The sequence below is a fragment of the Callithrix jacchus genome, chromosome 8 (assembly GCF_049354715.1).
Source record: "Callithrix jacchus isolate 240 chromosome 8, calJac240_pri, whole genome shotgun sequence".
NCBI lineage: Eukaryota > Metazoa > Chordata > Mammalia > Primates > Cebidae > Callithrix > Callithrix jacchus.
This window is the reverse complement of record NC_133509.1, coordinates 105956288-105979020: the sequence shown is the minus strand read 5'-3', so window position 1 is coordinate 105979020 and position 22733 is coordinate 105956288. Positions and strand designations below refer to the sequence as shown.

The window sequence follows — 22733 nt, the reverse complement described above, 5'->3', positions numbered from 1 at the left end:
GAAACACATGAGAGGATAAAAATCATTGGTAAAGAAGATAAATAATTTTTTTTTAAAGTCAAAAATTATTACTACAAAAAAAGCAATCAAATTGAAGGGTAAACAATAAAAGCAAAAAAAAAAAAAAAACAAAGGATATAGAGAACATTCAGCAAACAATGAATAAAATGATGGGAGTATGCCTTCATCTCGCAAAAAACCTTGAATGTAAATGACTTAAATTCCCCAGTTAAAAGATGTAGAACGTCCAGATGTATATCCTGATGCCAACATAAATATAAGTAAAAATATAGTCTGCTTGAATTTTTTTTTTTTAAAGAGCCAACTATATGCTGCCTACAGGAAACTAACTTCACCTATAAACACACACAAAGATTGAAAGAGAAGAAATTTAAAAATATATTCCAGGCAAATATAAACCAAAAGCATGGTGGCAGAGCTATACTTTTATCAGACAAAATAAACTATAAGTCAAAAGACATGAAAAGAGACAACGAAGGTCATCATATAATAAAGGGATCAGTCCACAGAAAAGGGTATAACAACTGTAAATATATGCACCCTACACCAGAGCATGCAGATACATAAGGCAAATATTATTATAAAGCTAATGAGACAGACCCCAATATAATAATACTTGGGAACATCAACAACCCAATTTCAATATTGGACATATCACCTAGAAAGAAAATCAACAAAGAAATATCAGACTTAGTCTGCACTATAGAACAAATGAACATAGCAGACATTTACAGAACATTCATCTCATCTAACAGCTGCAGAATACACATTCTTCTCATCAACACACGGGACATTCTCCAGGACAGACTACATGTTATGCCACAAAACAAGTCTCAACAAATTTTTAAAAATTGAAATCATATGAAGTATCTTCTTAGACCATGAAGAAATAAAACTAAAAATAAATAAGAGGAACTTTGGAAACTGTACAATTAAATGGACATTAAACAATGTGCTCCTGAATGAACACTGGGTCAATGAAGAAACTGAAAATAAAATTTTAAAATCTCTAAAACAAATGAAAATACAATGTACTAAAACCTATTGAATACAGCAAAAGCAGTGCTAAAGGGAAATTTATAGTAATAAATGCCTCCATCAAAAAAAAGAGTACAAACAACGTCATGATGTACCTCAAGGAACTAGGACCTAAGAAAGATAAGAGCAGAAATAAATGAAATTGAAATGAAGAAACAATACAAAAGATCAAAGAACTGAAAAGTGGGTTTTTTTTTAAAAAAGATAAATAATATTGACATATCTTTGACCAGAAAATGAAGGAGAGAAGACCCAAATAAATAAAATGAGAGATGAAAAAGGATATATTACAACTAATACTGCAAAAATTCAGAGTATCATTAGTGGCTACTATGAGCAACTATATGCCAATAAATTGGAAAATCTAGAGGAAATGGATTAATTCCTAGACACATACAACCTAGCAAGATTGAACAATGAAGAGATCCAAAAGCTGAACAGATCATACCATGTAACAAGACTGAAGCCATAATAAAAAGTCGCCCAGTAAAAAAAAGCCCAGGATCAGATGGCTTCACTGCTGAATTCTTCCACTGTTGGTGGGAATGTAAGTTAGTACAACCACTATGGAGGACAGTTTAGAAGTTCCTGAGAAAACTGAAAATAGAGTTACCATATTATCCAGCAATCCCAATGCTACATATATACTCAAAATAAAGGAAGTCAATTTATTGAAGGGATATCTGCATTCAATGTTTGTTGCAGCACTGTTCATATTAGCCAAGACTTGGAGGTGACTTGGAGGCAACCTAAGTGTCCATCAACAGATGAATGAATAAAGAAAATGTGGTACACATATACAATGGAGTACTATTCAGCCAAAAAAAGAATGAGATTCTGTCATTTGCTATACCATGGATGGAACTATAGGTCACTGTGTTAAGTGAAATAAGCCTCGTACAGAAAGAGAAACTTCACATGTTCTCATTTATTTGTGGGAGCTAAAAATTAAAACAATTGAACTCACAGAAATAGAGAGTGGAAGGATTATTATCAGAGACTGGGAAGGGTAGGAGGGGTGGTGAGGGGAGGTAGCGATGGTTAATGGGTACAAAAAGTAGTAGAAAGAATGCATAAGACCTAGTATTTGATACCACAACAGGGTAACTATAGTCAGTAATTATTTAATTGTACATTTAAAGATAACTAAGCGTATAACTGCATCATAACACAAAGGACAAACGCTTGAGGAGATGAATACCCGATTTACCATGTGATTATTACACATTGCATGCCTGTATCAAAGTATCTCATGTACCCCATAAAGATATACACCCATTATGAAAAAAAACGAAGAATGTCTAGAGGAATAATGCCGGAGATTCTCCAAATTTAATGAAAACTATAAACCACAGATTCAATAAACCCCAAGCACAGAAACATGAACCATGTGAAGGTACATCACAATCAAATTTGTAAAAACTAGTGATAAAAAGATAGTTTAAGAAAACAGATAAGTTATCTACATAGGAATAAATTCAGTCAGAAGCAATAAAAGGGAGAAGACAGTGGAGCAATATCTTCATGCACTAAAAGAGAAAAAAAAACGGTCATCTTAGAATTTTATACCCAAGGAAGTATCTTTCAATACCAATGGTGAAATAAGGACTTATTCAGAGCTAGAAAAGCCAAGAAAACGTGCAGATTTTCACCACAAGAAATGTCCTAGGACAGCCAGGTGTGGTGGTTCACACCTGTCATCCTAGCATAGGTGTGAACCTGTGGGTTGACCAGGGCAGGAGGATCACTGCAGCTCAGGGGTTTGAGACCAGCCTGGGCAACACAGTGAGACTTTGCCCCTAAATAAAAAAGAAATGTCCTAGGAAATCTTTCAAGTAGGAGGAAAATGATACCAAATGGAAACATGGATAAGCACAAAAGAATGCAGGGGACTAAAATGATAATTACATGCCCTACAGATGAAAGGAATAGCCTTGATGAGCTGTACTTAAGGAACAACACCCAAGAAGCCTTACCCATACCTGAACCTGATTTAGATAATAATGTTCTAGACTTTCAACTTTACTGGAATGAGACTTTCGAGGGTTTCAGGAGAGGGTATGTACACTTTGCATACAGAAGGGATGTCGATCATGGAGGTCTACTAATGGACAGTGGTAGTCCAGCTTCTGAAATGGTTCCCATGATCCTTGCCTCTTGCTTTTATACTTCAGTATATTCTCTTCCCACATGTACCAGGGTTGGTCTACGTACACAACAGAATATGAAAAAACTGGTGGCATATCATTTCCAATATCAGGTTGTAAAAGAGTACAGCTCCTATCTTAGGCTTTGTATCTCAAGGATCACTTGCTCTGGGGGAAACTAGTTGCCATTTGTGAGTATTGTCATGCAGCCTATGGTGAGGACCACATGGAGGGGAACTGAGGTCTCCGGCCAATAGTCAGAAGAAACTGAGGCCTGTAAACAGTGAACTCAGATGACTGTAGCACGATGAAAGATCTTGAGCTAGAATCATCCAGTAAAGCCACTCCCAGATTCATAACATGGAGAAATCATGAGAAAATAAGTATTTGTTGATAAAAAACACATAAAAAGTCATGTATTTCAGTACTATGGACAAACATGAACATCAAATCAGAAATTAGTCCAAACAAAGTTATAGTCATGTGCTGCTTAACAACAGCATGTATTATGAGAAATGTGTTGTTAGGCAATGTCATCACTGTACAAACATCAGAGTGTACTCACATAGATAAGACAGTATAGCCTACTACACACTGAGACTATGTGGTAGAGTCTACCGCTCCTAAACTACAAAAATGTATAGCATGTTACTGTACTGAATACTGTAGGCAACTGTAACACAATGGCAAGTATTTGTGTATCTAAACATACACGGGCTGGGTGCAGTAGCTCATGTCTATAATTCCAGCACTTTGGGAGACTGGGGCAGGAGAATTGCTTGAGCCCAGGTGTTTGAGACCAGCCTGGACAACACAAGAAGACTCAGTTTCTACTAAAAACAAACAAACAAACAAAATTCTTTAAATTAGCCTGGTGTGGTGGTGCACATCTGTAGTCCTAGTTACTTAGGAGGCTGGCTGGGAAGATCGCTTGATCCCAGGGTTTCAAGGTTACAATGAACTGTGATCATAACACTGCACTCCAGCCTGGGTGACACAGTGAGACTCTATCTCAAACAAACAAATAAATAAAAGAAGAAAATGATTCCTTACCTGCAATACTGTGAAGACGGTGCTTACATGAATAGCAAAATACAGCACACCAATTACAATGCATACTACTAGGTCAGACTGTAATCGTTCACTCTGTAGGGGTAAAAAAGGATTATTAAACAATTACATAAGAATTTAAAAAGTCTTTTTCCTTTATTCCCAATTGGCAAAGTTTAAGAAATAACTTTTTGCCTGGCTAGCTTGGTTGGTATTAAAGAAAAAAAAAACAATAATTTTTCATTTATACTCTAACACTTCTAGATCTCATTCTCCCCCGCCCCTGCACCTCTTTTTTCTCTCTCTCTGGAGTTTTTACTCTGTTGCCCAGGCTGGAGTGCAGCAGCACGATCTCGGCTCATTGCACTCTCCACCTCCTGGGTTCAAACAATTCTCCTGCTTCAGCCTCCCAAGAAGCTGGGACTAAAGGCATGTGCCACCACACCCCACCACACCCAGCTAATTTTTTGTATTTTTAGTAGAGACAGGGTTTCACTATGTTGGCCAGGCTGATCTTGAACTCCTGATCTCAAGTGATACGCCCACCTTGGCCTCCCAAAGTGCTGGGATTGCAGGCATGAGCCACCACACCTGGCCACACTTCTACATATTTTCTATACATAATAATTAACCACAGTAAATCTTATTTTCTTCCTCAATTTCCTCATATTTTGATTTTGACACTGCAATGCCAAGGAAATTGAATAACTTATATAGTTCCGCATGCCATATAACATATTACAATACAGTCTTTTAGAATGAAGAGTTTATTCCCCATTGGTCTGTATGTTTCTTTTTTTTTTTTTTTTTGCTCCATCACCCAGGCTGTAGTGCAGTGGCACAATCTCGGCTCATTGCAATCTCTGTCTCCTAGGTTCAAGCGATTTCCCTGCTTCAGCCTCCTGAGCAGCTGGGATTATAGACATGTATCACCATGCCCAGCTAATTTTTTTGTATTTTTAGTAGAGACAGGGTTTCATCATGCTGGCCAGGATGGTATTGATCCCCTGACCTCGTGATCTACCCACCTTGGCCTCCCAAAGTGCTGGGATTACAGGTATGAGCCACTGCGCCTGGCCTGTAAGTTTTACTTTTACATATGGGGAAACAAAATAAGGTACATTAAGTTACTATAATTTTTTGTTTGTTTGTTTTTGAGACAGGGTCTCACTATGTTGCCCAGGCTGGAGTACACTGTCTATTCACAGGTACAGTCATTTCACACTACAGCTCAGAACCCTGGGCTCAAGGGATCCTCCAGCTTTAGTCGCCCAAGTACCTGGGACTAAAGGCATGTGCCAACACTCCTGACCATAGTGCCATTTATAGGGGTATATCCCTTTGGATAACTTATATGTTCATTGGTCTTTCGACATGCGAAAACCATGTGCTTAAGTCCCATTTTACTTACTACATTTTGGTTCTATCAGTGGTTATAGAAAAACCAGAAACTTCTTGATATCTTTGGTCATCAACTCACCTCTTAGACTTATGCTTATGAGCATATTCAGAATATCCTAATATACTTAACATGAAATATCCTCTGCCAATATGGAAACTAAAGTTAGAAAAAGGTTATTCTAATATCTTGAGAGTTTTATATTTCTAAAGTTTCTGAAAGAATATGTGAACAGGTCAAGCTCACTAAAAGTAAATGTGTCTAATTCAACATCTATATAAATTCAGTCTTTTGCAAAGAAAAATTACCTAAATCTGAGAAAAAGATTTTGTTTTACTCCATAAACAGACATGAATTTACAGAATTCATTTTTCAAATAATTACTGAAAGAATATAAGCAACATTATAATTCACTAAATTAGAAATTTTTAAAATTACTGCATTTACTTAAGTATATTAAATTAATAAAGGTTATTGTTCTCTCCTTCAGCCTGAAATACACACAGTTTTCAGACTGCCCTTGAGAAATAAAACAACCTAAAGTCTAATGAATGACTTACTAAGACATAGTTTTTTTTTCAACAAGATGAACAATAACAACAAAATGAACTGAATTTATGTTAATACTAATGTTTCAGATCCTAGTCTAAATTGAATAGGAATAAAAGTTCTATGACCAATGAAATTACTTAATTTCAACTGACCTAAAAATAAATGGTTAGTGCTCTGTTCTACAGAAACCAAATCTGAGGAATGAGCATTTCTTACATGTTAATATCTGGAATAAAGACAATCAACAATGTGCAACTAATCCTATAACTATAACTATACATTTTTCTCCAATTACTAAAGACTTTCAAAAAGTGTCATGATATAACATAATCAACTGTCTAAGATTTAAGTCTTTTAGGTGATTCTAAATGTTAAAACTTACAACAGAATTTCTAAGTTTTTCAGGAAGTGGATCTTTTACTTCAGCTAGAGGGTCTTCTGGATTTTTCTCTTCCATTTTTGGAAAAATCCTGGATTGCACTAAAGAGCTTTGTGGTAAAAAAGAGAGAAAAAATGAAAACACATATAATCTGAAAACCAGTAATTCAAACAGACAATAAAGTTTATGATAGAAAACCAAGTGATTCGAGTATATTTAATCATTACTAAATGAGAAATTCTAAAATGTTTAGGAGACCATAAATAAGCATACGGTGAAAATATTTTTATTAAAACATAGTTTCAATAATTGGGAAGGAAAACACTAACATTCTCAGCCAATCTGATTAGAATGACCCAAAGTTAACATATTTTGAAACTTAATATAGATTAGGCCAATAGCACTTTGGAAAGGCATTGGGAAAAGAAATTTTGAAAGTTATTTGAAAAAATCACCAACTTACTTAAATTTCTTTAATTCAGTAACAACTGAGTTGACTTACAAAAGTACAGATGGATCACTGCTTTGTCGGCTGAGATGATAAGACACTGCCACTAACAAACCACAAAAAATGGAAAATAGTACTGGAATATGCTGGCCATCCCAAGAATCCTGCGGAAATATGAATTTAACAGAATTATAAGTTTCTAATTTACAATATAGCACATAATCCTTTTATGTCAGTATTTTGGAAAAGACAATGAACTTAAATTCAACAAAATTTTTAGCCACGTTAATTGCATTTTGTTCCAGAAAAATTTAGGTTTATTATTTTCTGATGAGCTAGAATCTAGACACTAGATGTCGTTGGGACTAAAGCTACAGATTTTTTGGGCAAAGGGGCATGAGAGCTCTATTCATACACTAGTAATAATTTGCTTTTGATGCATGTGGCAATCAATTCTTTCACATTTTAAGTGCTGTTAAGTTTGTAGTAAACTGTGTTCCTTTTTGAAGAATAAGATACCTTGATACAGTAAATTTTATATACAATAATAGAGCAGAAAAAGACAATATATGATGCATTAGGCAAAAGAAAAGGCTGACATTTGGTGTGTTGCTTTCTTGATGCCTTTGCTCATATAATATATATGTCCTCCACAGCACTGAGCAGGCATTCAGTAACTGTTTTCTGAATGATGACTGTGCAACCCTAGAAGGAAATACTACAAAGGCTAACTTTCAAGGCCACCACACATGTGGTCACTCCAATGTGAGCTCTGCTCATTGCAGCATCTCTGGAGTCTATGAGCATGATACCTGGCAGAGAGTGGGCAATACGCTAACTGGAACAGGTAACAGTTTTTAAGTATGTCCTATGAGGTGGACACTATTCTAATCCTTCATTGTTCTCTGGAGATTTGGAAAGGAAACATGGTAGGAGTGGGGACCCAAATGACAGTTTTTAATACGACTTGCCTTTTTTCCCACTTAAAAGTAGACTTGAAAATTGTTTCACATCATAACACAGACATTTTATTTTTTTAATGGCTACATCAAAATCTTATAGTGAACACTGTGTAGAGCCACATCCTTGGATCTTTGTATTTCCCAAATAATTTTTACAATAACCTTGAAAATATGCATTATTACCCCCCAATTTATAGATAAGAAAACTAAGGCACAGAAGAGGGTTTAAGTAATTTGTCCAGTTAAGCAGTAGAGCCAGAAAGTGAACCCTTGTTATGTTTGAATGTACTGAAAAGAAAGTTAAATAATATCTTAAGAGCTTGAGAATAAAAGGGAGATAAATACATAAGAAAGCCAAGTATAGGAGAAAACAAAAGATATGGAGGAAGAGCATTTACCCAGTGATAATAAGGTAAACACATCAGGTATATAAGGGAGATAAGAGAGGCTACATGTGTAGTCAGGCTGGGGTGAGAGAAAGTTAAGTCAAGCCTCTGGGAGACCCTGTCATGAGCGATCCGCTTTCTCAACATGAGGAAGCTTTCTCTCTCTTCTTCTCTGTCTTTCCACTCCTAAACCCACTCCTTGTGTGTCTGTCTTGAATTATTTCTTGGTGTGAGACAACGAACCATGGTGCCTAGAAAGAGCTATGAAGTTTGCCATTGGGGAGCTCCACCTCTGGTGCTTGTTTGCTCTGTCTCTGATGGCTGCTGGAAAATCTGCTCGTGCTGTGAAGGTGTGAAACAGTGTATCTACCTAAAGCCAGACAATGCCACCATCCCTCTCCTCACTGACAAGTTATGCAGAAGCTCCCTGCACTGGCTGGAAGAGGCTGAAAAGTTTTCCAAAAACGTCACTGATGTGAGAGAGAAAACTCAGAGTTCAAGGCCAAAGGCCACTTAGCTCCGGGACTCATGTACAGATGTGAGCAGACCCTACAGTGAGAGATGTCCCACCCACAGAGCTGTTGAGCTGCAGCGCTGGGCTGCCTAACTCTACTCTGCAGGATTCCCATAGTCCCTTTCTACCCCAGGAGGGTATAGAGGTTGGAGCATTCTTGTGTGCTGTCCTGTGGGGCCCCTGTGCTGCTGTCCTCTTTGCTTGTTCTGACAGAATAGGAGGGCCAGAAGGAGGGTCCTGTGCCAGGGCTCCTGGACCTTGTTTTCAGGTGCATTATGCTAGTGGTGCACTGGGCACTTCACTGGGCTTTGAGGGATGATTTGCCCACTCAGCCTTGCACCTGTCCCTGTCCCAGCCCTTGGCCTGGGCTGCCCCTTGTGAAGAGATGTTGGATATGAGGTATAAGAATGTAAAAGAGTCAGGAACAGACACCTCCAGGAAGCTTCCCTTGACTGGTCAGGAAATGCCTCTTTTCCATTTGCACATTTTAACTGACAGATATGTACATGTGCAGTGCAGCTGCTCAAAAGACACCCAGGGCTCTTGCGTGCAGTGATTTTGGATGTGCTTAGAGTTTTGGTGGAAGGGCTTCTGGCTAAGAAAAAAGTCTTGCATACTTAATGAAGTTTTCAGTGATGTTTGCAGAAAGTTTAAATTAACCATCTTTTTCTGAACTATTACGATTCTTTAATCATGTTGTTAAATATAACAAAAATGTAAAAAAAAGAAATCTCAGAAACAAATGGATAACTTAATGAATTTGAATTAGTATAAGGCAAAATATCCTTGTAACCATGACCCTGCTCAGGACCTCATTTATGATGATGAGCAAAGGAATATGAGAGACAAAAGCCATAACTTCCTAGACATAAGCAGAGAATCTGGCTTTGAGCTACTTAACAGACAAGGCAAATTTTAAAATTGACACTGGTTATATGGGGAAAAAACAAAACAATACAAAAACGCATTCTAGATTTCTTAGGGAAACAAATAAGAACTGGCTGTCATCACGATTTAAAAGAAACCTCTTGATTGAGTCTTTACAGGAGGGACACTAAACAAAGCACCGAAGGACATCAACATGACAGCCCTGTGATAAAGGGACCACTGTTTTCTTACACACACTCTTGGAAGGTGCCTCCATGCAAAGAGCAGGCATAATCTGAAGAGAAACGTGGGCAAGGAAACCTTAGAGGTGACCAGACAGCCTGGTCCAAATGCAGCTCTCAATGGTTTAACCTAATCTAGGGATATAAACTAGAATACGTTCAGGAATAAATGAACCACATGCATTCTAAACAATCTCCAAAAAAAAAAGAGAGAGAGAGAGAGAGAGAGAGAGTCAGTCAAGCCTCCAACTTTCCTAAAGGGCAGTCCATGGGTTCTCCTGAAGATGTCAGAAAATACAAGAAGTAGAAATAAAAAGTAGACATATGGAGGTAATGCCAAAAAGAATCAGTTAAAAATAGTAAGTCTGAGAAAGGTAAAAGGGGTTAGGAGATTGCTGTTCTTGCTCTAAGTCCTGTAGAACTATTTGACACTGTGATATAGAATGTATAACTTTAATAAAAATTAAAACTAAAAAATCTATATATATGCCCAGTACAGCCACTTTGGAAAACTGTTAATTCCATTTCTAGGTATTTATCCAAGAGAAATGAATACACATGTCCACAAAAGGACTTAGCAGGCTTATTCATAATATTCCTCAACTAGAAACAACTCAAATGAGCATCTCTAAGATGGTACAGTTTACTTACTTACATTGTATGCCTATATCACAGTAAACTGTAGACATATGTAAACTGTGATATAGGCATACAATGTGGGTAAAAAGGAATTAAAACTAAATCGAATACTTATCTACAATAAAAAGAAACAAACTCTTGATACACACAATGTGGATGAATCTCAACAGTATTACACTGAGCAATTAAGTCAGATATAAAAGAATACATATGGGACGATTTCATTTATATGAAGTTCAAGAACTGCAAACCTAGTGTACAGTGAAAGAAATAACAACAAAGTATTAGGAGAGAGAGGAAGAAATATGAGGAAACTTTCTGAGGTAATGGAACTCTCTTATATCTTGATAAGGTTATAAATTACACAGGTGTATGTATTTGTCAAAACTTATCAGATTGTATACTTCAGATAGCTGGATTTCACTGTATGTAAATTTTGCCTCAACTAAAATAAAACAAAATGAGTATTTAAGAAAAAACCTAAATAAAAGATGCCTGTATTTATTTGACAAATACTTGACACTACTTACCACCCTCAGACAAAAGAAGAGCATTCTTATCTCAAAATGACCTGTTCATTTAGATTAAAAATTTAGAAATATCATGTACTGAAAGCAATTCATAAACACTACCTGTTGTCTGTGTCCCCACTAATTTGTTTGTTGAAATCCCTACCCACAGTGTGATGGTATTAGGAGGTGGCACCTTTGGGAGGTCAGAAGGTCCTGAAAGTAGAGGCCTCATGACTAGGATCAGAGTCCATATAAAAGGAACCCCAGAGGACAAGTCCTGTTTCTGCCACCAAGGATATAAAGAAGTTAGCTGTCTGCAACTGGGAAGAGAGACCTCACCAGAACCTGACCATCCAGCACCCCAATCTCAGACTTCCAGGCCCCAGAACTGTGAGAAATAAATTTCTATTGTTTATAAGCCACTTCGTCTATGGGTACTTTGTTAAAACAGCCTGAACTGTGAGCCTTAACTAAGATAGTTAACTACTACCTCTATTGAATCACTAAGTATGAAAATTTTTAAATGTTTATGATTATAACTTGTTGACAGTCTTTTAAAGAGAAGTTCATAAGGCTCATCCAGATCTTCTAATCCAATAATGACATTAAATTTCAGTGTATTACTTTTTATTGGCATGTATCTTAAACTGTAGTCCTTGAGCTTGTTTTTATAAGTTTAAAAAAACTGATATGAAAAGCAGTTAAATTCTTAACTAGAATTTTAAAATTAATTTCATATCCTGTAATTATGCCTACCCTTAGAGCAGATAAGCCTAGTTTTCCATAATCTGTTCCTAATATTAACCTATGACTACTGCAGAAAAAAGAATTTTTTTTTAGTCACGGTTAACTAACTATTAAACTACTTTCAAATTCAAAGTAGTTGAGAATGAGAATAACGTTTAACATATGAACACCATGAAAATTAATGCTAAGTGACAACAGGGGAAAAAATCATTATTAGTTGATTTTAAAACAACCTTCATATAGAAATATAGCCTTAAAGACAAAACATACTACATGTATTGCTCACCTTTAAAGCTCCATAACATAATCCATACAATAAGGCTACTGCCACAATGCTACAGATAAAACTGTAAAGTGCTGCAAGCAGGCTTGTAGTGGCTAGACAGGAAAAGAAAAAGGAAAGAAATATGTTATAAAAATATATGGAAAAAATTTAAAGGTCACAGAAAAGCATTTAAAATATTATAATGTCAATAATCATTAAATATCTACTAATTTGAATTTTAAAAATTCAGTTACTTCATTTTGTTCTTTCAGAAAGATTCTGACATGACAAAGATTTGCTATCCTGACTCTTTGCTACTAGATAAAATATATTCATCTTGGAAGGAATGAACATTTATATGTAGCAAGAAAAAATTATACCTATAATATGCTTTAAGAATAGATCTTATATTAACAAAAAATGTGGAAAAATGAAGGTTTCAGAGCCTGAAAAGGAACTGGAGATGTATGTTCACTGAAAGGTATTTATCTATGTAAACAGAACCTATGTTACCCATAGAAGTAAATCTGTATTCCTATGCATAAATTTTCAGAAAAAGGTGTAGATCTAATTGATAGCAATAACAACAACAACAAAATAGATTCAATGGAAATATGAGTAATAAGGAATAGGGAATGGCTAAGATATTTAGACTTTAGTTTTAAAACATGGGTAACAGGTTTCTTTCAATAGTAATTTAATAATAATCATGAAATAAATCTGTATAAAAATTCCTTATGAGATATTAGAAACCTAATACCTTGCACAAGATTGTAAATTATAGTATGACAAAAGCCCATTATCACAAATTACCCTCCCCATAGTACTTAGGGTAATATAATACCAAGAATATAATATAATACCCATTAAGCCCTCCCCGCAGTATTTAGGGTAATATAATACCAAGAATGGTCCCTAAATATTAGAATCGTCTTCTACCCATTAAGCTATGCTGATTGATGAAACCAGTTCTGTCTTAATTTAATCCCTTCAAAAAATTTTCAAAACATTAAAAATTCTCTAGTATAATACACAGCAACATAGAAAAAGCTCAGTTTGTACTTAAAATTCAAGCCATATCGACATTTTATCACCAGAGAGGATTTCAATGCATATGACTGGAAAATAAATGAGGCCTGAAAATGTGAAATATGTAGAGAATGAACTATAAAGTTATAATAATTTCTTTCCCTTTCATTTTCTCTAGTTGCACACTCATCTTTCAGTAAAATTTTCAATGGTTTAAACTAAATAATGGTATATTTTAACCATGGTGTGTGCCAAATAATTATTTTCAGGTTCTACAAACCATTATCTATTCCAGAGTAATATAGCTATAGTCTTATTTTTTAAATAAAATATACATATGATATATGGAAATAGATTTTCTAAGTATATCAGTTCATAACCACATAGCCTACTCAGTGAACAGAGATAGTTTTTAAAAGCTTATTTATTAGTAAAATGCTTTTAGATTCTGGTTTTGGTGTTAGCATTCTAAGGATAAAACAAAACTCTGAAACCAAATACAAACACCTACTAAATGTACATACTGGTTTAAAATCCAAATATAATGCTATGTATCAAACTTCAATCTCTTCAGGATAGATGATCTTTTATAAATACCTCTTAAGTTCACACAGGTGCCATATAAACTCACTATAACTTTAAGTTGCAGACATTATTTTGTCACTTCTTACACATCTGCTTCATTATACCTGGCTCTTTCTCTACAGTAGCAGACTTGACTATTTTTTCCTATCCACATCAATTACTTCTCAGTCTTAAATGATTTAATGTCTTTTTTTCCCCTAATGTCAAGCCTGAAGCAAAAACCAGAAAAGCATTTCAATGGTCAGTTTATTACTTCATGATCTATAAATGTAAATGTAATACTATAATGTTTATAGAGAAGTACTTACCATTACCACCAAAGATATGAATATCCAACTGCTCACAAAGGTACATTACAAATGTATTCACCTGAGGCAGGAGACCAATGAAAAACACTATTGGGAAACAGAGTGTAAACACTATAAAAAGAAAGAAAAGTATATTTAAAAATATTGTACTGTATCCATTCTTGTGTCCACTGAGAGGTCATAATTAATTTTTTAAAAACCCAAATTAATATACACTACTAAGCAATTTTTAAAAGATAGCATTTTAAATGATACATCTCAACATAATTGCTTGGGTAGTAAATAACATCTTTTCAATCATTAACAATACTTTTTAAAGTTTTTTCAATCATTTTCATATAATAGAAACTTAAATAACAAATAAAAAAAATTTTCCATTACATCTCCAAAAACAAAAGAATTATTATAGTTGTTCATCATTAGCTTTATTCACTCATAATAGTCCTATCACTTTTGTTGCTCAGAGAGGATTATAATAAACAGTAAAATAAGCTTATTAAAAACATTTTCAGCTGTATAACTGATATATTTATCAGTAAATGTTGATATACAAATATATTAATTTTAAGGTTAGAGATACTTTAAAGATGACTTACCTATAACTAAATCCCTGGCTGATATAAACACCAGTGGATTGGTGAAAGTTATTCCATATAATTTGAACTTGGTTGCAGTCAGGTTTCTGCTACCATAATCCAAGAGCCAAATAAGACCACAACATAAGCAGAAATAAACTGGTCTACTGTAGGCAATGATACGATTATGACCCTGAAAATGATATTTTTAAAAGTCAGTTTATAGTTAATTTTAAAAGTCACAAACAACTACTGAGATCATTGATGGCTTTATTCTAAGGGTTCAAAATTTTTCCATATGGAAGCCTAATGTCTGACAGTCACAGAAGGGTTTAACAAATGTAGAAAGAAGGCAGAATAAGAGAATGAACTCTGAGATACTGGACTGAAACAGAAGTATCAGTGTGAATTTTTTTTTTTTTTTTTTTAGACAGGATCTCACTCTGTTGCCCAGACTGAAATGCAGTGGTGTGATCACAGCTCATGGCAGCCTCAGCATCCTGAGCTCAAGTGATCTTGCCACTTCAGCCTTCCAACTAGCTGGGACTACAGGCACATATCACCATGTCTGTTTACTTTTTTTAGAGATGGGGTTTCACCATGTTGCCCAGGCTGGTCTCAAACTCCTGGACTTAAGTGATCTGCCCACGTTAGGCTCCCAAAGTCTCATTATTTTTAATATGTATATAAATAGATAAAGGAATAGGTAATACCTATGTATATATACACTTCCTAGCTTTATCCACTAAGAGGACCTAGATGCAATGAGATTCTAGCAATAAATATTACTAACAACCAGATCTTACTTTATAAATACCATTACCTACCAAAAAAGATGGGGGGGGGGGCTCCACAGAGAAAAGACTGGTTTCTGGCTATGACAGGGAAAGTATAAGATGACCCTGGAACATATTGTTGTGACAAAAAGGTAGAAAGTACTTAAAGAATGATAGAGATATGTCAAAAGGACACAGAAAGCAGTGTGATGGACTCCCAAAGGCTAAATCAGGGACAATCTGAGCATCAAAACAAATACTACTAGTAACATTATAGTCCATTGAATAAAATAATCCATGTATCCACACCAATAGAAGGGAAAGCTCTTCCTTATAGTATTAATAAAAGGTCAACTAATAAACGTAGAAGAAATGATGGGATGAGAAAAATCACCACTTGGCAACCATCAAATGATAAATGAATCAGGCAAGAAACATCAATAGATACTAAAGTGACTACTACATAGAAATTTATGGAGTAGGAGGACATATATACAGTCTCGAGGCATCTCCCTATGAGGTATTTATTTTTTTATTTGAAGTATTTATTATCTGCAAGAGAAAAACAGTAACATTCCAGTAAAGTAGTGGTTCTTAAGGAGTTGGGAGGGGGTTTTGCTCCCCAGTGCACATATGGGAATATCTGCACACATTTCTGCTGTCACAATTGGGGAAGTGGTGCCACCAGCATCTAGTGGGTAGCACTAGAGAGAATGCTAAATATCCTACAATGCAATGGACAGCATCCCCCACCCTCAAACAAAGAATTAGCTAGCCAAAATGTTAATACTGTAGAGATTTCAGACACCCTGGAGACACTACCCTTAACCAGAAGATCAAAATTAGCATCACTAGTGACAGGATAAATCAATACATGCTTCCTAATGTTATGCACTTTTGTAGTATTCCTACTTAAAAAAAGCATGGCCTTATCAAATCAGAAAGAAACATCATCAGCATCATAAGACAGGGTGAAAATATAAAAAAATTTAAAAATTTTTTTAAAGAAAAAATATCAGACAAACTCAAATTGAGGGATGGTCTATAAAATAACTGGACTTTATCCATCAAAAATTTCAATATCATGAAAGACAGCTGCTGAAGAATTGCTTCAGATTAAAGGAGATTTAAGAGACCAAACATAATCAGGGACTTTCTACTGCCAATGAAGACAATGGGCAAAATCTGAATAAGATCTGTACATTAAAAGACAGCATTTTATCAGTGTTAATGTTCTCATTTTGTTAATTGCATTGAATTGATATACTTTGTTTCTAAGAAACATACACTGAGACATTTAGAGGTAAAGGGGCATCATGTCAGCTAGAAGGGAGAAACGTGAAAAAAAATCACATGCTAGAAAGGGATTAAGCAAATATGGTAAATGTTAACACGGGGATCTGGATGAAATGTATTTGAAATTCTTTGTACTACCCTTGCAACTTTAAGTTTGAAATAACATCAAAATAAAAAGTTAAAAAGCAATGTTTCCATATATAATTACACTTCAAAAATATTCTCACAAAATAATAAACATAATCAGTCAAAAAATAAAACCCACACTTGCCTCCTCGTTTTATTTTGCTCATCCATTCTCATTATTCATTATTCCAGTGAATGGATTTAAAAAATTATATTCAAGAAAAAAAATCATAAACTATTCTTGAAGTCTATTGTTGAAATACTTGAAACAGAATATCCTTTGTTCTATTAAACACTCAATTTAGATCTAAAATGAATCACACTTCACAATAAATACTGCTAGGCAGATAATATTTTTATCTAAAGTCACAAAGTGAGTAACAGTTTTTATTCAATGGCCTTAACACCAAACTAATATATTATTTCTTTATTCTTGCTCCTAATGGTTACTCAAGTGAAATAATATAAAGGTTTTCCTACTTCAAAATTATATTTTCAATACCTATTCATAAGCTATTATTCAAAACTTATTAAACACAAATAATGATGAGTTTATAAGAACCATGTCTACTCCCTAAAACAGGCTGTCAAAAAATAAATTATTATGCTCAATTTCAACCAAGATTTAGAGTCCACAAGTACATTATCATTTTATTTCAAGCAAACAAAACACCCGTATTTCTAGCGGTATGTCAAAACGTAAATGAGGAAAATAAAACATAAATTTTAGTTCAGTCTGATGCATTCCAAACAACACAAAACAAACAAAAAAACAAACCACAAATGCTTTGTAGTTTAAGGAACTACAATGCACAGTCATATTAAAATGACTTACATGTCTGGGAGAAGAAGAATCTGGTTGAACACTCTAAAAATGAAACAGAAAGACAGATTACACTCCTGAAGTCCTGCTAATCTTACAACAAACTTTCAAAATGCCTGAAATGATTTTAAGTAAATATTCCACAACCACAAAAGGACCTATATTAATAATTCTATTCCAGAGATGAAATATCAGCTCCAGATAACAGTGTCACTGTGATATTAAAAACATCTCAAATCTTTCCTGACAAGAGCCAGAAAAAAAGATTACTTATTATTTATTTATTTGTAACTATCTTAAAGTTTCTGCAATAGCATATGATAGATAGATCCATCTTACTGTTTGGCTTATTGCTATGTACAAGTATAGTTTAGGTATACTATATACAAGTATAGTATTTCTCACAGGACATCATTCCATTCAGGAAATATACAATAACAGTGGTTAGCTTATAACAAGGATTTTTGTTCTTCCCATAAAGTACAAGCTTACTAAGTAATTCAACAGTATTTGTAATAAATATATTATCTGCATTTTCATATCAAAATAATCAAGTAAGTTAAGCTGTATCCTTTTAAGAGACTTTATTGACTTCCCATAAAAATGTTTAGAAGGTATTATGCAGCTACTTCCCTAGTCACGACTTTTCTCCCAAGTTTCAGTTCATTTCCAGTGGCATACCTTACAATTTCACTAGGATGGTCTAGCACCAGCCTACCATTTGACACTGGACTGAGCTCACTGAGTTTGGCATTTGGCCCTTGGCCAGATCTGAGTTCAGATAATCTTTAAACTCTTTTAACCACAACACCTATCCTCTAAAAGCTTCTGTTCTTATCTTTCTTATTCCTGTTTATGACATTATTCTTCTTCTAGGCAACTAACTGCAAAAATCTGTCACCTTTAACCTTTTCCATATTTAACCACATTAACCTGAAAGCAGTGGGCAAAATTAATTGGACAACGGAGACATTAGAGCCAGAAAACGAATTTAAATGATTTAAGGCACTAAAGGTATATGTGCAAGAACAACAACCAGTAATTTTAACAGAGATTCATTAAATGTCATCAAAGGGACTGGATTACTCGTTATTAGGGAACAAGGAGGAAGGAGCAGAGACTCTAAGATTTTTAGTTGGTATATCACTGCCGAAAGCAAAGAAATTGGGAAAGAAATATTAACCAGAAGATGATTAATTTGCTATTTTTAAAATGTCTGTTAGATTTATAGGACTAAAGCTGGCAAAAGAGGTGAAGACTCTGAGATATAAATCTGAACATGACTCATATACGAAGGCAACAAATAAAGTAACAAACGAGGATGACTTCACTGGCAAGGAACTGTAAACCAAGAAGATAATCACATAAAATCCTAGGGAATTCTCATAAATTACGTAGTGGAAAGAAGAAAGAGGCATCAACAAAAACAAAAAAAAAGAGTCATCTGAAAAGTTTAAGAAACTCCTGAGCTAGCTGCAGGAGTTTTTCTTTCATGCCCCAGTGGTGACTGGAACGCCAGTGAGACAGAACCATTCACTCCCCTAAAAATGGGGCTGAAGCCAGGAAGCCAAGTGGTCTAGCTCAGTGGATCCCACCCCCATGGAGCCCAGCAAGCTAAGATCCACCGGCTTGAAATTCTCGCTGCTAGCACAGCAGTCTGAAGTCGACCAGGGACACTCGAGCCTGGTGGGGGAAGGGCATCTACCATTACTGAAGCTTGAGTAGGCAGTTTCCCCTTCACAGTGCAAACAAAACCAACAGAAAGGTCGAACTGGGCGGAGCTCACTGGAGATCCCTAAAGCTGCTGTAGCCAGACTGCCCTTCTAGATTCCCTCCTCTCTGGGCAGGGCATCTCTGAAAGAAAGGCAGCTCCAGTCAGGGGCTTATTGATAAAACTCCCATCTCCCTAAGACAGATTACCTGGGGGAAGGGGCAGCTGTAGGCGCAGCTTCAGCAGATTTAAATATTCCTGCTGGCTGGCTCTGAAGAGAGCAGTGGATCACCTAGCACAGTGATTGAGCTCTGCAAAGGGACAGACTGCCTCCTCAAGTGGGTGCCTGACTCCCATGCCTCCTGACTGGGAGACACCTCTGAGCAGGGGTCAATAGACACCTCATACAGGTGAGATCTGGTTGGCATCTAGTGGGTGCCCCTCTGGGACAAAGCTTCCAGAGGAAGGAACAGACAGCAATCTTTGCTGTTCTGTGGCCTCCGCTGGTGATACCCAGGCAGATAGGGTCTGGAGTAGACCTCCAAGAAACTACAGCAGACCTGCAGCAGAGGGGCCCAACTGTAAGAAGGAAAACTAACAGAAAGCAATATCATCAACATCAACAAAAAGGACATACACACAGAAACCCTATCAGAAAGATACCAACATCAAAGACCAAAGGTAGATAATTCCATGAAGATGAGGAAAAACCAGTGCAAAAAGGCTGAAAATTCCAAAAACCAGGACACCTCTTCTTCTCCAAAGGATCACAACTCCTCACCAACAAGGGAACAAAACTGGACAGAGAACAAGTTTGACGAATTGACAGAAGTAGGCTTTAGAAGGTGGTAATAACAAACTTCTCCAAGCTAAAGGAGCATGTTCTAACCCAGTGCAAGTAAGTTAAGAACTTTGAAAAAAGGTTAAAGGAATTGCTAACTATAATAACTAGTTTAGAGAAAAACATAAATGACTTGATGAAGCTGAAAAACATAGCACAAGAACTTTGTGAAGCATACACAAGTTTCAATAGCCAAATTGATCAAGCACAAAAAAGGATATCAGAGATGGAAGATCAACTTAATAAAATAAAGCATGAGGATAACGTTAGAGAAATAATGAAAAGGAACAAACAAAGCCTCCAAAAAATATGGGATTAGGTGAAAAGACCAAACCTATGTTTGACTGGTGTTCCTGAAAGTGATGGGGAGAATAGAACCAAGTTGAAAAACATTCTACAGAATATTATCAAGAACTTCCCAACCTAGCAAGACAGGCCAAAATTCAAATTCAGAAAATACAGAGACCACCACAAAGATATTCCTCAAGAAGAGCAACCCCAAGACATGTAAACGTCAGATTCGCCAAGGTTGAAATGAAGGAAAAAATGTTAAGGGCAGCCAGAGAGAAAGGTCAGGTTACCCATAAAGGTTAGCCCTTCAGACTAAAAGCAGATCTCTCTGCAGTAACCTTGCAAGCCAGAATCGAGTAGGGGCCAATATTCAACACCCTTAAAAAAAAGAATTTTCAACCCACAATTGCATATCCAGCCAAACTAAGCTTCATAAGTGAAGGAGAAATAAAATCCTTTACAGTCAAGCAAATGCTGAAAGCTTTTGTTACTACCAGACCTGCCTTACAAGAGCTCCTGAAGGAAGCACTAAATATTGAAAGAATAAACTGATAGCAGCCACTGCAAAAACATACAAAATTGTAAAGACCATTGACACTATGAAGAAACTATAGCAACTAATGGGCAAAATAACCAGCTAGCATAATAATCGCAATTTCAAATTCACACATAGCAATATTAACCTGAAATATAAACAGGCTTAATGCCCCAAATAGAAGACACAGACTGGCAAATTGGATAAAGAGTCAAGAACCATTGGTATGCTGTATTCAGAAGATATATCTCATGTGCAAAGACACATATAGGCTCAAAATAAAGGGATGCAGGAATATTTCCCAAGCAAACGCAAAGTAAAAAAACAGGGGGTGCAATCCTAGTTTCTGATAAAACAGACTTTAAACCAACAAAATCAAAAAAGACAAAGAAGGGCATTACATAATGGTAAAGGGATCAATATAACAAGAAGAGCTAACTATCCTAAATATATATGCATCCAATACAGGAGCACTCAGATTCATAATCAAGTTATTAGAGACCTGCAAAAAGACTTAGACTCCCATACAATAATAGTGGGAGACTTTAACACCCTACTGTCAATATTAGTCAGATCAACAAGACAGAAAAGTAACAAGAATATTCAGGACTTGAATTCAGATCTGGACCAAGTGTACCTAATAGACATCTACAGAACTCTCCACCCCAAATTGTCAGAATATACATTCTTCTCAGCACCACACAGCACTTATTCTGAAATTAACCACATAATTAGAAGTGAAGCACTCCTCAGCAAATGAAAAAGAATGGAAATCATAACAAACAGTCTCTCAGACCACAGTGCAATCAAATCAGAATTCAGGATTAGGAAACTCAGTCAAAACCGCACAGTTATATGGAAACTCAACAACCTGCCCCTGAATGACTACTAGGTAAATAACGAAATAACAGCAGAAATAAATAAATTCCTTGAAACCAATGAGAACAAAGACACAATGTCACAGAATTTCTGGGACACAGCTAAAGAAGTGTTTAGAGGGAAATTTATAGCACTAAATGTCCACAGGAGAAAGTGGGAAGATCTAAAATCGACACCCTAACATCACAATTAATAGAACTAGAGAGCAAGAGCAAACAAATTCAAAAGCTAGCAGAAGACAAGAAATAACTAAAATCACAGCAGAGCTAAAGGAGATACATAATACACCTTACAAAAAAGAAAAAAAAGCAATGAATCCTGGGGCTGGTTTTTTTTGAAAACATTAACAAAATATATAGACCACTAGCCAGACTAATAAAGAAGAAGAGAGAGAAGAATCAAATAGATACAGTAAAAAATGATAAAGGGGATTTCACCATCAGAGAATACTATAAACACCTCTCCACAAATAAACTAGAAAATAGTATAAATACCTCTACACAAATAAACTAAATAATACTATAAACACCTCTACACAAATAAACTAGAAAACCTACAAGAAATGGATAAATTCCTGGACATATACACCCTTCCAAGACTAAATCAGGAAGAAACCGAATCTCTGAAGAGACCAATAACAAGTTCTGAAATTTAGGTAGTAATTAATAGCCTACCAACCAAGAGAAAATACTATACCAACAGAGAATACTATAAACACCTCTATGCAAACAAACTAGAAAACCTAGAAGAAATAAAGGATAAATTCCCGGACATATACACCCTTCCAAGA

At 35.5% G+C, this 22733-nt stretch overlaps 1 protein-coding gene across 8 annotated transcripts in view; it reads right to left on the bottom strand.

The window, feature by feature from the left end:
* PCNX1 (pecanex 1) overlaps positions 1 to 22733 on the bottom strand; it is a 201812-nt gene that overhangs the window by 66578 nt on the left and 112501 nt on the right. For all 8 annotated transcript variants that reach the window (XM_002754063.6, XM_078335275.1, XM_035260872.3 and 5 more), the window contains 7 exons: positions 17699 to 17731; positions 14687 to 14858; positions 14091 to 14201; positions 12190 to 12281; positions 7089 to 7198; positions 6590 to 6695; positions 4260 to 4352 (listed from right to left, as the gene is read on the bottom strand). In XM_002754063.6, coding sequence (XP_002754109.1) covers positions 4260 to 4352; positions 6590 to 6695; positions 7089 to 7198; positions 12190 to 12281; positions 14091 to 14201; positions 14687 to 14858; positions 17699 to 17731 — 717 coding nt within the window. The remainder of the gene's footprint in view (positions 1 to 4259; positions 4353 to 6589; positions 6696 to 7088; positions 7199 to 12189; positions 12282 to 14090; positions 14202 to 14686; positions 14859 to 17698; positions 17732 to 22733) is intronic.